Source organism: Talpa occidentalis, unplaced genomic scaffold (genome assembly GCF_014898055.3).
Source record: "Talpa occidentalis isolate TD23 unplaced genomic scaffold, MPIMG_talOcc4v2.1 talOcc4.7, whole genome shotgun sequence".
Classification (NCBI taxonomy): Eukaryota; Metazoa; Chordata; class Mammalia; order Eulipotyphla; family Talpidae; genus Talpa; species Talpa occidentalis.
The window spans coordinates 85,578,633-85,591,401 of NW_023605083.1; the positions used below are offsets into that span (position 1 = coordinate 85,578,633).

The window sequence follows — 12,769 nt, forward strand, 5'->3', positions numbered from 1 at the left end:
GGTGCAGGGTATATCACAGCGAACAGAACAGAGAAGATCTCGCCTTCATTTTGCTAGTAAGAAGAGATATATGATAATATACAAGTTAACAAATGAAAGATAAGTATGCTAAAGGATCTAAGACTAAGTTTTGTGAAAGAATATCTTAGCAGCATGAGGAAGTAGTGGATGTTCAGAGAAAGCTGCTGTGAGAGCTGGGGCTTGAGAAGGGCTAGGAGAAAAGTGTCAGAGGAAGCAGCAAAGCCTGCTACAAAAGTGATTATTTTGTATCCTGTAGTGACTGGGGCAGAGCCCACTTCAGAGTAGCAAGCAAAGAAAGCAAATCTTTGTAGTGCTGAAGCTCTCTTCACCTCACCCTAGAAGCCTTCCTTGATTAACCCCACTCTGTCCACTTGAGTTCTGTGCTTCACGACATCTGGTCACAGCTCAGGACTGATGAAGTGAGTTCTATATTGCAGCAAAGTCACCTCTTTTCAGCTACCACCTATTCCAGACTCTCTGCAATTTTAGCAGTTTAAGTTCAGAGAATAGTTTAAACCACTTTAAACAAACAAGTAATATTCAGCCCTTAATTATATAAAAACAACTACTTAGGTGCAAACTATTCATGCATTGGCAATACTTAGTAACCTATCTTGGCTACCTTTTATATTAAAAGAACTCAAACTATATTTTTAAGTAAAAATATTGTATAATACAAAGCATTTCCAAATATCCTGATCTTCTTCCCAGTTAGAATTAGTGGTACCTCTACTTGGTAAAGCTTCACTGTCTCCTAGCTCAGTGACTTACTCTTACCCTTGGCTCTCTGCTGCCTGGCACGAGGCAGACCAGGAAGATGGTCTGAGGTATCTTATGTTTAAAGAAGCATCAAAACCAGAGACTTAATACCTATGAATCTGACCACTGCAGTATGTTTTTTATGCTCTTTTTAAGCCAGTGGCCTTCCTAGATTTTGCCAAGGCAGTATGGTATAAACATTAAGATCACAGGCTCCAGAGTCACAAAGGTCTGAGGCTGAATCCTGTCTCTGCAGCACAGTAACTGTCCTGAGACAAATTTCTTCACCTCAGTACTCTGGTTTCCTCATCTGTATAATCAAGTGCTGCCTCACAAAACAGTTGTGTGAATTAAACATTGCACATAAAGTGCTTGACACAATGCCTGGCACATGGTAAACCCTCAACAAATGCCAACTTTTACCAATTTAAGCTTTCTCAGACCAAGGACACAGCTTTGTTTCTGCTTTTAATTCCGACCTCCCTGCATCAGAACACTGAGTCAGGACCTGCCCTCACTGACCAACATTTAGCCAGAATCAAAAGTATTGTCTCAGAAAACTTCCTGGGGGGTTTCATGGCTTCAGACACTGACCAACTGTGTCTGACTATAGCATTTCAGTGTTTTGAAATTCTTGCCTCTTGCATGTCATAACCTTAGAACAAATTCTCTCCGATGGAAACAGCAGAATAATGCCCCAACATGTCTCCAGTTTCATTAGCACATGTATACTGGGAGCTCATTCTGTTCACCTCACTGTTGTGTGCAATCTGAGAGGTTGTGGCGTGATTATGATCTGTGTATCTGAGAGAAGCTTTGGAGTTCTCAGTTACTAGGTTTCTTCTACCTCTAGACTTGATGAAGGCACTGGAACACATAGTTGACTCATTGAGAACATGTCTTCATGAGTTGGCAGCTTTGCCCAGGCCTGGCTAACTGATTTAGTGTCTAATAACCTTGATATGTTCCCATCATCACATAAATCCAATATCATATCTATTTTACTCAGATTTTCTCTTCTTTAAAAGAGTGGGGAAATAGGGCCTCCCCTGGTGGCGCAGGCGGTTGAGCGCCGCACTGTGAAGCTGTCCGCAGCCTCTGCAGCGTGGGTTCGATCCCGGCCTGCCGACAAGGGTCCCACATGGCGTCGCAGACCTCTCCTGTCGTGCCGGCTGCTCCCCTCAGCAGTGTATATCTTCAGTCTGCCTGTTCTGTTTCCCGCTGTGTCTCTGGTGAATCCTCTCATCCTTCCACGCATCTGGCCTGTACCCCAGTTCTTGTCTAAATAAATAAATAAATCTTTAAAAAAAAAAAAAGAATGGGGAAATAATCAGCTCAGATTCAATGCCCATAACTTCAGAAAAAAATCAACATGGCCAGTAGTTACTTCTACTTTGATATTGGATAAGAAAACCAGCTGTGAAACTCAAATTTTATCTTATCAGACCCCAAGCAAATACAAATGGGTGGCAGGGCCGCGTGGGTCTCAGTAGGCTCAGCCTGGGGAAAACATGGGTGGGACCTATGGGGCAATATGACTCTTGAAAGATTCCCATATGAAGTTCAGGTTCCGCTGGGTCCATGCGTGCTACAAGTATCTGGACTTGGAAATCCAAGCAGTTATGTAGCTGGAGGCGCGATACTCAGTCAGCAGGAAACAGGTGTCGAGATGTTAAAGAGGGGTTCATAGAAGGGAACAGATTCTGCCTCAAGTCTGGTAGTAGCTGTAATCCCAGCTTTAACAAAAACTGTGAAACTCAAAACGAAAATTTAGCTTAATCCCTGCTGCCTCTGCTTTGCCACAAAGGTACTAGGTCCTAAATTTAGATTATATTTTAATACTTACTGCTGAAAAAAGGAAAGAAGATGTTTTCCTGTTCTTTATTCTCTTCTTGGTTACTATATAAAGCAAAGTTGTCTTTGGGTCCCAGGATTCTCTTGAGCAATTGCAAGGGCATGTGAAACCGAGCCATTCCAGTTTTGTAATGCTTCTTGCTAGTTTGTGATCTTCAGAGAATCTTGAGGGATTTGCAGGGTTATTAATTAGCTTGTGGCTTTGTATCTATTACTGAGCACACAGTAAAATTGATATCCAAACCTACCAAAGAGGCCATCACGTAGGATAGTATAGGGAATAGGATCTTGAACTTTCAGGAAACTTAGGGTTCAGTCCCCACTCTGCTTTCTGTGCTCCCTGTGATTATGAGTAGTTGCTTCCCTTCATGGGCTCAGTCCCCTCACATTTATATAAGAGCCCTGAGTGAGACACTCAAACTCCCCTTCTAGATCTGTCTTAATGTGGTTCTAAAATATTTTGAGCCACAGGTTTCATATCTATGAAATTATTTGTCCTTTGTTTTATAATATAAACCACAATGACTTTTTATGGTGGTAAAATATATGTAACATAAAATTTACCATTTTAACCATTTTCAAGTGTGCAGTTATTTAGTATGAAGTATATTCACATTGTCGTGTAACCATCCCAACTCTACACCTCCAGGCCTTTGTTACCCTCCCAGACTGAAACTCCACACCCACTAAACAACTCCCTTCCCCTCCAACCTCCAGCTCCTGACAGCCTCTCTTCTGCTTTCTGTCTCTATGATTTTGACTTTTTGAACTACCTCATTCATTATAAGCAGAATTATACAATCTCTGCCCTTTTGCGTATGACTTATTTTATTTAACATATATTCAGGGTGATCCAGATTATAGCATGTGTCAGAATTTCCTTCCTTTTTTTTAAAAGGTTGAATAATATTCCATTGTCTATATCACATTTTGTCTTTCAAATTCACATAATTCAAAACCATCTGGAAAAGAGTGTTTAAAATGACAGTGTGTTTATCATGGCAGCTGGAAAAATGAGAAAGTGGGATGTTTATTCTCAGACACAGTTCTTCTCAGTAAATCTCTTAAATGTGGCAGTGTTTTTAAGCACTCCTTTTAAAAAATGGATTGATAAAATTTAATACCTATAAGTGATAGATTATTTTAAGTCTTAGTAAATTAGAAATAGAAGGGAAATTGTTGAATCTGGAAAAGGATAGATATAGAAACTTGTGAGAGAATATAGATCGTGAGTAAATCCTTTTCTCAAAATTGTATAAATAAGATTGCATGTACAGTTCACTTCAAAAAAAAAATTGAGTGAAGGGTAAGGAGTGATTCCCGCAGGGTTTTTCAACCTTTGCACAGTTGGTGTTTAGACTTTGAATTGGGAACTATCCAGTGTGTTATAGGATGTTTAGCAGTATCCCCTACCTCTCTACCCACCAGGTGCCAGTAGTAACTTCTGGAGTGTCCTATCTGGTCACCTGTTGCCTAATGCTTAAGCAAGGATTGATTTAAGCATTAATGGTTAACCAAGGACGAAACATATAACTGTGGTCTCTATAGGCTGTATTGTAAACCTCGATGTGTGGTATGCTTTGCCATCTTGGTTGTGTAATTACACTCTGTGAGGGTTTTTCAGAACATATCCCCAAAGTTAAGTGACGTGTGACTGAATCTTAAATTAGGTAGTAGAGAGTATAGCTGTGTATAAGTTAACCAAGCTGTATACTTGGTCTTTGTGCAGTTTACTGTGTGAAAGTTATACCAAAATTTAAATTTAAAGAAACAGGGCATGACCCCATGATTGGTTCAGACATTTCTCTTTTGTGCTACTTCACTGAAGAATTTAGCATTACGTATATGGCTCTTTACTTTTCCGGAGTGTACCTTTATCTTACCTACTCAAATTTTTTTATCACTACTGACAGCCCTGGTGTCCCCCAGGAACTGTAGGAGGCTCCTTAAGAAGTAAACCTCTCAGAGCCTTCCACTGCTGGCTGATGCCCTACCACCAGCATGGCATGCTGACCAGCCTTGGGCCCTCTTACCTCATCAATGACTTGAGCCACCCCACCCAAAACTTTTCTCTAAGTCTAGAACAAATTGGCCAGTGGCCACCTCTTGCTCAATACTTCATGCCTGAGGAGAGGAACTCTTAGCTATTTTCAAAAATGAAAAACAGTAGATTTCAAGAAAAATGGGACCTTTCACCTTCATTTCCCACAGACAGCTGCTAAGTCTGTCTGACTAGCTCCTGCTTTTTCTGACTGCATTGCTTTTGCTAAAACCTAAGACCAAGGTTTCCATCTGTTCAACCATCTGGTGAGGACAGAATTTTATTGTGACTGACCATGGATTGAAAATGTCATCTCTCTCAAGATATGAGAGACACTGGAGAATTATGTCTGGTTCATTCAAAACTTATCCTGTCATTTAAGACTATACAATTTTTTATGCATATAATATATCTCTGGGAAGTAGAAAGTATAGAAAGTTTATAATCATTGATGGTCTTTTCCTACCACCATATAAATGCTGAGACATGGCTTTGATTTTGACAAGGCTCTGAAAATTTGCTATATGAGAGATAAAGTTCAATCCTCACCAGGTCTCAAATAGCATACTTTTAAAAACAGAGAGAAATATTTCCTGTTAATAAAAATACAAAAAGTCATGTCAGAAATACCAGTTCAGTTCAGTCAAATCCTAACATGTTCCCACATTTGCTTTAGATCTTTTTAATATAAAGCAAATCATTATAGTTTATTGCCAAAGTCCCCATGGGCCCTACCTAGTCATTCCCCTCCAGTCATGCCCAGAGGTAAACTTTATTCTGATTTTGATTTTTATCATTCCCATATGTGTTTTGATATGTTATATATCCATGTATTTGCAAATAATATGTGATTTTGTTTTGCCTTTTTTTAAAGGTTTATATAAATGGTACTATGTATATCATTTCCCTGCTGGAATTTTTTGGCCCAGCATAATGCTTTTTGAGATTTATCCATGTTCAAATATGTTGTTTGAGTTCATTCATTTAACTTCAGTCTCATTTCCACTGCATGAATATACCACCATTTATCCAGTTTATTATTGATGGACAGTTAGGTTGTTTTCAATATTCTGCTTTAATAAATAGTAGATGCAGGGAACATTTTCTTACATGGGCAGAATTCCTCTAAAGGATGTAAAGTATGAGTTCTATGTTATGGGTTATGCACATCATCAAGTAAGCAAATACTCTGACCATTAAGTGTGAATTTTATTGCCCTACATCCTTGTCACCACTTAGTATTATTGACCTTTTTACTTTTACCTATCTGATGAGTGTGAAATGGTACATAGTTGTTCTTTTAATTTACATTTGCTGGATTACTAATAATGTTAAATGTCCTTTCACATGCCTTTTGTGCAGATAGGCTTTAGCCTATTTATATTTCTGCCGCACTATTATTACTGTTGCTATGGGATTACTGGTCTCTTTCTTACTGATGTATAGGAATTATTGTGTGTTCTCAATATTACTCCTTTGCCAATATTGCAGCTGTCCTCTACTGGTTTGTGTCTTTTTAATTTGTTCATGTGTCTTTTGATATGAGCTTTAAGTGATAGATTATTTTAAGGTAGTAGATTTCTCTAAAGGATGTAAGTGAGTTCTTTCCATCTTTTCAGTCTTTCCTGAGTTTCACATTCTTCTCTATCCCTAAATAATAATAATCTATTTTATTCTTAAAATTTGTTTTATGTTAAGGTCTTTAATCCACCTGGAGTTTAACATACATATGCTTTACAGGCATGTACAGGAAATGCCTCTCTAAGGAAGAACAGTCAGCAATCATTTCTAGTGGGGCAGTGGGATGTGTTCTGATGCTGGATTCTCCATCTGGTCCTCAGGCAGTCTATACTCATTTCTCCCCTGCACTGTACACATTTTCATCTCTAAAAACCTAGGAAAGTTCAAAATGCCAGCACTTTCCTGGATGCAGCTGAGTAACCTGCAGAGTTCAGGCCTTCAGTGAATTGCAGTACTGCATAAAATGACTCCCTAATGTAGTTTCCCCACTATTTTTTTTAATTAAGTTGTTTTTTGTTTAGAGCTATTTAAGATCACAGCAAAATTGAAGGGAAAGTCCAGAGAATTTCCATATGCCTTCTGCTGCCACACATGCACAGCGTCCCTTACTGTTAGCATCCCCTGCCAGAGAGGTACATATGTTATAACTGATGATCATAACCATCAAAGTGTATAGTTTACACTGTGATTCACTTCTGGTATTGTACATTCTATGGATTTGGATAATGTGTACTGAAATGTATCCATCATTATGCTATCTTCCAGAGTAGTTTCATTGTCCTAATCACCTTCTGTGCTCTACCTATTCATCCCAACCATTACCGCCAACCTTCTGGCAACCACTGGTCTTTTCACTTTCTCCATAGTGTTGCTTTTCCAAAATGTCTTATAGTTGGAATCATACAGTATGCAGCCCTTTCAAATAGGCATTGACGGTTCCTCTGTGTCTTTTCATACCTTGATAGCTCTTTTTTTTAAACTTATATTGATTGAGGTAACTAACATTGGGTTACAACACTGTATGTTTTAGGAGTATAGGTTCACACCTCTACAAATACATGATTTCGCACCATGCATACCACCAAAGCTCCTATAATCCTTCACAACAGTGCATTGGGCCCTGTCCCCCTTAGCCTCAGTTCTGCAGTCACATTTCAAGGCTCTGTTTTGTTTTGTCTTTTCCTTTGCTGTGCTTTTTATATTCTGCATATGTGTGAAATCATCTGGTATTTGTCTTTCTTTTTTCTGACTTAATTTCACTTAGCATAATCCCCTCCACTTGCATCCATATGATAACAAATGACAAGATTTCAGTTTTGTTTTGTTTTAAGATTTTTATTTATTTATTTATACAAGCACTGGGTACAGTCAGAAGCACGGGAGGGTGAGAGAATTCACCAGAGGCAGAGCAGGGAGCAGAGCAGGCAGACTGACGGAAGTACACTGCTGAGGGGAGCAGCGGGTGGCAGGAGAGGTCTGCGCACCATGTGGGACCCTCGCCCGGCAACCGGGGATCAAACCGGTGCTGCAGAGGCTGCGGGCAACTTCGCAACCCAGCACTCAACTGGCATATGTGAATAAAGTTGTTATAAACACCCCTGTGCTGGATTTTGTGTGGGCATAAGTTTTTAGCTCCTTTGGGTAAATACTAGAGAGCTCAATTGCAGGATCATACAGTAAAAATATGTCTGGTTTTGTCAGGAACAACCAGGCTGTCTTCCAAAATGGCTGCACTGCTTTCCATTCCTACCAGCAATGAGAGAGAGTTTCTGTTGCTCCATATGCCCATCAAAATTTGGTGTTGTCAGTGTTAAGGATTTTGGCCACCCTAATAGGTGTGTAGTTGTAACTCACTGGGGTTTTAATTTGTATTTCTGTGATGACTTATGATGTGGAATATCTTTACATGCTTATTTGCCATCTGTGTATCTTTTTTGGTACAGTGTCTATGAAAGTCTTTGGTATCATTTTCTTATTGTTGAATTTTAAGAGTTTTTGTATATTTTAGATAACAGGCCTTTTATCAAATATGTATGCACATATTTTGTACCAATCTATGCCTGTTTCTTATTCTCTTGACACTTTCTTTCTCAGAATAGAAGTTTTTCACTGCAATGAAGTTCCACTTATCAATTATTTCTTTTTTGGATTGCTTTTGTGTTGTATCTGAAAAGTCCTCACTAGATCCATACAAATTGAAAACATAACAGTACTGAGTTACCCTTTTTTTTGCCTATTGAATAAGCAAGATTTTTGTGACAGTTTTCATTAGTTTTTACTACTGGCAGGTATATAAAAAGGTACTTTTCATTGCAAAGCAGTTTAAGATATATGTATCAAGAATTACTCTTTGATCTGTCCCAAAGACCGTTTCCTAAGGAAAGGCTGTTGATAGATCTAGAATTGTATGTACAAAGCTGTTCAACTTAATATTCATTACTTAAATAATAAAAACCTAGAAATAAATTGTAGGGGAATTGTTAAATATGTTAGTTACACACACACCCACTCACCCCCCACCCCCCCACCCCATAGAGTACTGTATAGCCATTTAAAAAAATACTATTTTTTGGGCCTCCCCGGTGGCGCAGCGGTTGAGCGCTGGGTTGCGAAGCTGCCCGCAGCCTCTGCGGCGCCGGTTCGATCCCCAGATGCTCCCCGGCCACCGGAGAAGGGTCCCGCATGGCGCACAGACCTCTCCTGCCGCCTGCTACTCCCCTCAGCAGTGTACTTCGGTCCTTCTGCCTGCTCTGCTCCCTGCTCTGGCTCTGGTGAATTCTCTCACCCTCCCGTGCTTCTGACTGTACTCAGTGCTTGTATAAATCAATCAATCAATCAATCAATCAATCTTTTAAAAAATAAAAATAAATAAAAATAAAAAAATACTATTTTTTAAAAGACTGCTAAGCTAAGAAAACAGGATATAAAAAACTTCATATCTGAAGTGGGAACACAAGGTTATAAAATTGTATATACAGTATAAATCTAATTTGGTTTTTTATACACACAAACTGGCAGGAATAATACCTCATTTTTCCAGCTTTATTGATATAATTGACATTCTGTGTGAGTCTAATGTGTACATCCTGCTGATTGGATATGTTTATATATTGCAAAATGACCACCACCCTAGCATTAGCTGGTCTCCATTCTGTCACAGAACCACCATTTCTTTTTTTTCCTGGTGAGAACACTGAAAAATGAATTTCTCCACTTTCCAGGTAACAATACCACATTTAACTGTGGCTTCTGGTTATTTTTCCTGGGTAATAAGAATTATAACCAATGTTTTTCCTTTTTTACTTCTGTTTATTTTCCAAATTTTCTTCATGAGAATGTATTATACAGTAAAATATTGTAAATCAGTTTGGGTGTGGTAGGTTGTGTCCATATAAAGCAGCTGGTAATATTCTGCTTCTCCCCCACAGCTACTGCTCGACACCCACTCCCTGAAGATGGTCCTCCTTGATCTGCCTTCCATTGGCTCACAGGTGGTGAGGAAAGCACCTGCCAGTTACACTAAGATTGTCGTGAAAGGCATGACCCGGGCAGAGATGATCCTCAAGGTGGGCCGTCTTCCTCAGGGTTTTGTTAAAAGGGACTGATCATTTAATCACTTATTCCAAGGAGCACTGGTTTCAAAAGCATGGGTAGGACCTATTCTGCATCAATTCCCACCTATTCTAAAGGATTGTCCAATCTCAGGCCTCATCGGATATTGTTGAAAGTCAGTGAACTAGTAATTCTTTATGACAAATGAATTTTTTGTTGTAATAATATTCTTTTGTAATAAGATTTGGCTGAGACTGGAAGTTGGGTGGCATTGTCACTGTGGATCAGTGTCTGAGTCAGGGATCTCTGCTTCTCAGCAGGAATTTTTGGCACAGCTACCCTCCCTTCCACAGAAATCTCTTTGACTTTCTATACTCTGCAACTTTACAAGAACTCCGAACAGCTTTCGCAGTGACTGAGTCTAATTAGTAAATGGGTTTTCTGTAGCCCCATATTATAAATTATTACATGTAGGGCAATGACAGCAGGAGTAAAAAGTAGCAAGCAGCAGGAATCACTGCACTAATTGAATGTGGAGATGAAATAGGCCATGAGGACATTTCTAAGTTTGGAGTGGCTGCTGCTTAAGGAAATCTCAGAGTCTGTTTGGTTAGCTCACAAGCGAGGAGAGATACTTCCCTGCCATCCTGTTGTGGGTTTTCCCTGAGGGCCTACTATTACCTCTCCTTTGGCAGGTCGTGATGGCCCCTCATGAACCACCAGTGGTGTTTGTTGACAACTATATCAAACTCCTCACAGACTGCAACACAGAAACCTTCCAGAAGATATTGGACATGAAGGTTAGCTCACTGTCTTGTTTTGTCCACATGCACATCCTTCTCACACTCAGTGGTCCTTAATGGGCTTTCTCAAAATGGATATGCTTGGCCCCATGCGGAAAACCAGATTCTAAGAGCCTTTTGAGGGAAGGGATTGGGTGTTACAAACTTCCTCATTCTCATGGTACCTCCATGCTCAGTAGAGGCAGTTGGAGGGAGGAGAATGAAGAGAACTATCCTCCCCCACCCTTTCTTCTCTCAACCTAGCCTATTACCATTTTTTCTTCCTCTGCTTTTCTCCCCAGTTACAATTCAGAGCTGGTAGCTCCCCTGAAGAAAGTGTTGACCCTCAGCCTAAAGTAATCGTGCTATTCGTGGAGCCTACACCATAGAGCATACTGACACTTTCCCTGTGGGCCATTCTGGTGCCAGTCTTCACAGTTATTCTCCTTTCTTTTCATCCTCAGGGGCTAAAGAGAAGTGAGCAGAGCAGCATGCTGGAACTCTTCCGCCAGAGGCTCCCCACCCCGCCCGCAGGGCCAGAAGGCTCCAGCTCCCTGTCCCTGCTGGCTCCAACCCCCGAACAAGAATCATCTCGAATCCGTAAACTAGAAAAACTAATTAAAAAGAGACTGTAGGAGCATACAAAGGACACTTTTTTCCCCCTTGAACAGTGACCCTCCACACCCCTCTCCCAGGAAGTCCCTCTCCTGTGCTCTGATTTCAGATCCTTGATCTTGAATTTTGGGTTGTCTATGTCTCTCTACCATGCATTGTCTTAATTTCTGTGCTAGCCAGAGAAACTGAGTATGACTGGGTTGTAAAATGGCAGTTTAGAGGGTCTCTGAATCCTGCAGTAGAGGCAGCAGGGAATGAAGGGCCCTGCAGATCACTCAGTATTTCTGAACGGCTCTGGACTGGTCCACTTGTCACTGGCTCTGTAACCTCACCTCTGCAGCCACACCCTCTGGCACCTAGACCTGTTCCCTACCATGTGCCTGTCCAGGCAGCTCAGGCAAAAAAGCCTGGACTTCACCCCTTCCTCCATCTGCCACTATTGGAGCTCGCGGCTGCAGCCAGGCTCTCCTCCTGCTCACTGAGTTTGGCTCTGGAGCCAAGTTAACAAAGTGGTAGATTACAGGTTTAGGAAAGTCACCTTCTTTATGGAGGCCATAGAAACCTGAGCCCTCTCCATGTGCCTGGTCCAAATTTTGTTTCTGGTACTTTACTTTGTATGATTTGGCCAAGTTATTCTCTGTCCTCCCCAGTTCTTAGTAATCTCCATTTCCCTCTCTATAGAGAGCATCTCTCTGGAGGATCGTGTGTGGCAGGCTCTGGAGACAGGTGTTCTCTCTGCCCTAGTGCTCCTGGCTAAGTGTGGGGCAGACCTATATCTCCCTCAGAAAGGGGGTTCTGTTCTGCGCCTCATGGCGTGATGTAAGCAGATTATTTTCTCCATTTCTTTATCCCCGCTCTGTTCTTGACTTAGGTGATGGGTTTCTTTCTGTGAAGGGAAACCAGAAAGTTTTTCTAAAAAAAAAAATCCTGGGCATTCTCAGCTGAAGCAGTGAGACACCCTAGGAGGTGCAGATACTCTGATCCCCTTCTGCCCATTCATTTTCAGTTCCAAAGTACTTTCCAGATTCATCTGAAACAACAGAGGTGATGTGCAGTGCCAGTGTGTCATTACTTTGTTACTAACAAGAAAAAGCCTGGTTCTGTGGACACTTCAGGAACACGGTATTATACCTTTGGCACAGCCCTAAATGCACCCCGGCCTGCCCTACCTGTCTCCCACGGGCTGTCGGCCAGCATGGCTTTGCAGAAGAGAATTGCCTCATACAACTGCTTCAGTCCTTGCACATCACCCTGCACCACAGGAATGGGTAACCAATAAGGTAGTTGCCCTGATTCACCTGGTTCACTGGAAACCAAGCCTCAGTTAACCGTGACCAGGGCCTCAGGGTATCCACTACCAGTGTCAGCATTTTTTCAGGAATTATAAACAATTTGTTGGCCCAGTGAGGAGAGAGTAAGGAAAAAGGTGGAATTCTTTCAAAGACTGCTCATAACAGGCCTCAGGATGAAATCAGATTATCAAATAGCATTGAAAAGTGAGTTATCAGGTTAGAGGAAATTTCCTGAAAATCCATAAAACTTGTGACAGACACCTAGTCGGAGACTTTAAGGTTTTATTTCTCCCTGTATTGTTTTCCCAGTGTAAGCACTCTGCACTTCTCCA

The 12,769-nt window shown here is 40.9% G+C and overlaps 1 protein-coding gene across 4 annotated transcripts in view; it reads left to right on the top strand.

Annotated features, from left to right (window-relative positions):
* The window catches only part of VPS53 (VPS53 subunit of GARP complex), a 169,662-nt gene extending 158,492 nt beyond the window's left edge, over positions 1-11,170 (top strand). For all 4 annotated transcript variants that reach the window (XM_037492353.1, XM_054689029.1, XM_037492354.2 and 1 more), the window contains 3 exons: positions 9,625-9,762; positions 10,444-10,548; positions 10,995-11,170. In XM_037492353.1, coding sequence (XP_037348250.1) covers positions 9,625-9,762; positions 10,444-10,548; positions 10,995-11,165 — 414 coding nt within the window. In that variant the 3' untranslated portion in view covers positions 11,166-11,170. The remainder of the gene's footprint in view (positions 1-9,624; positions 9,763-10,443; positions 10,549-10,994) is intronic.
* Positions 11,171-12,769: the final 1,599 nt, after the last annotated feature.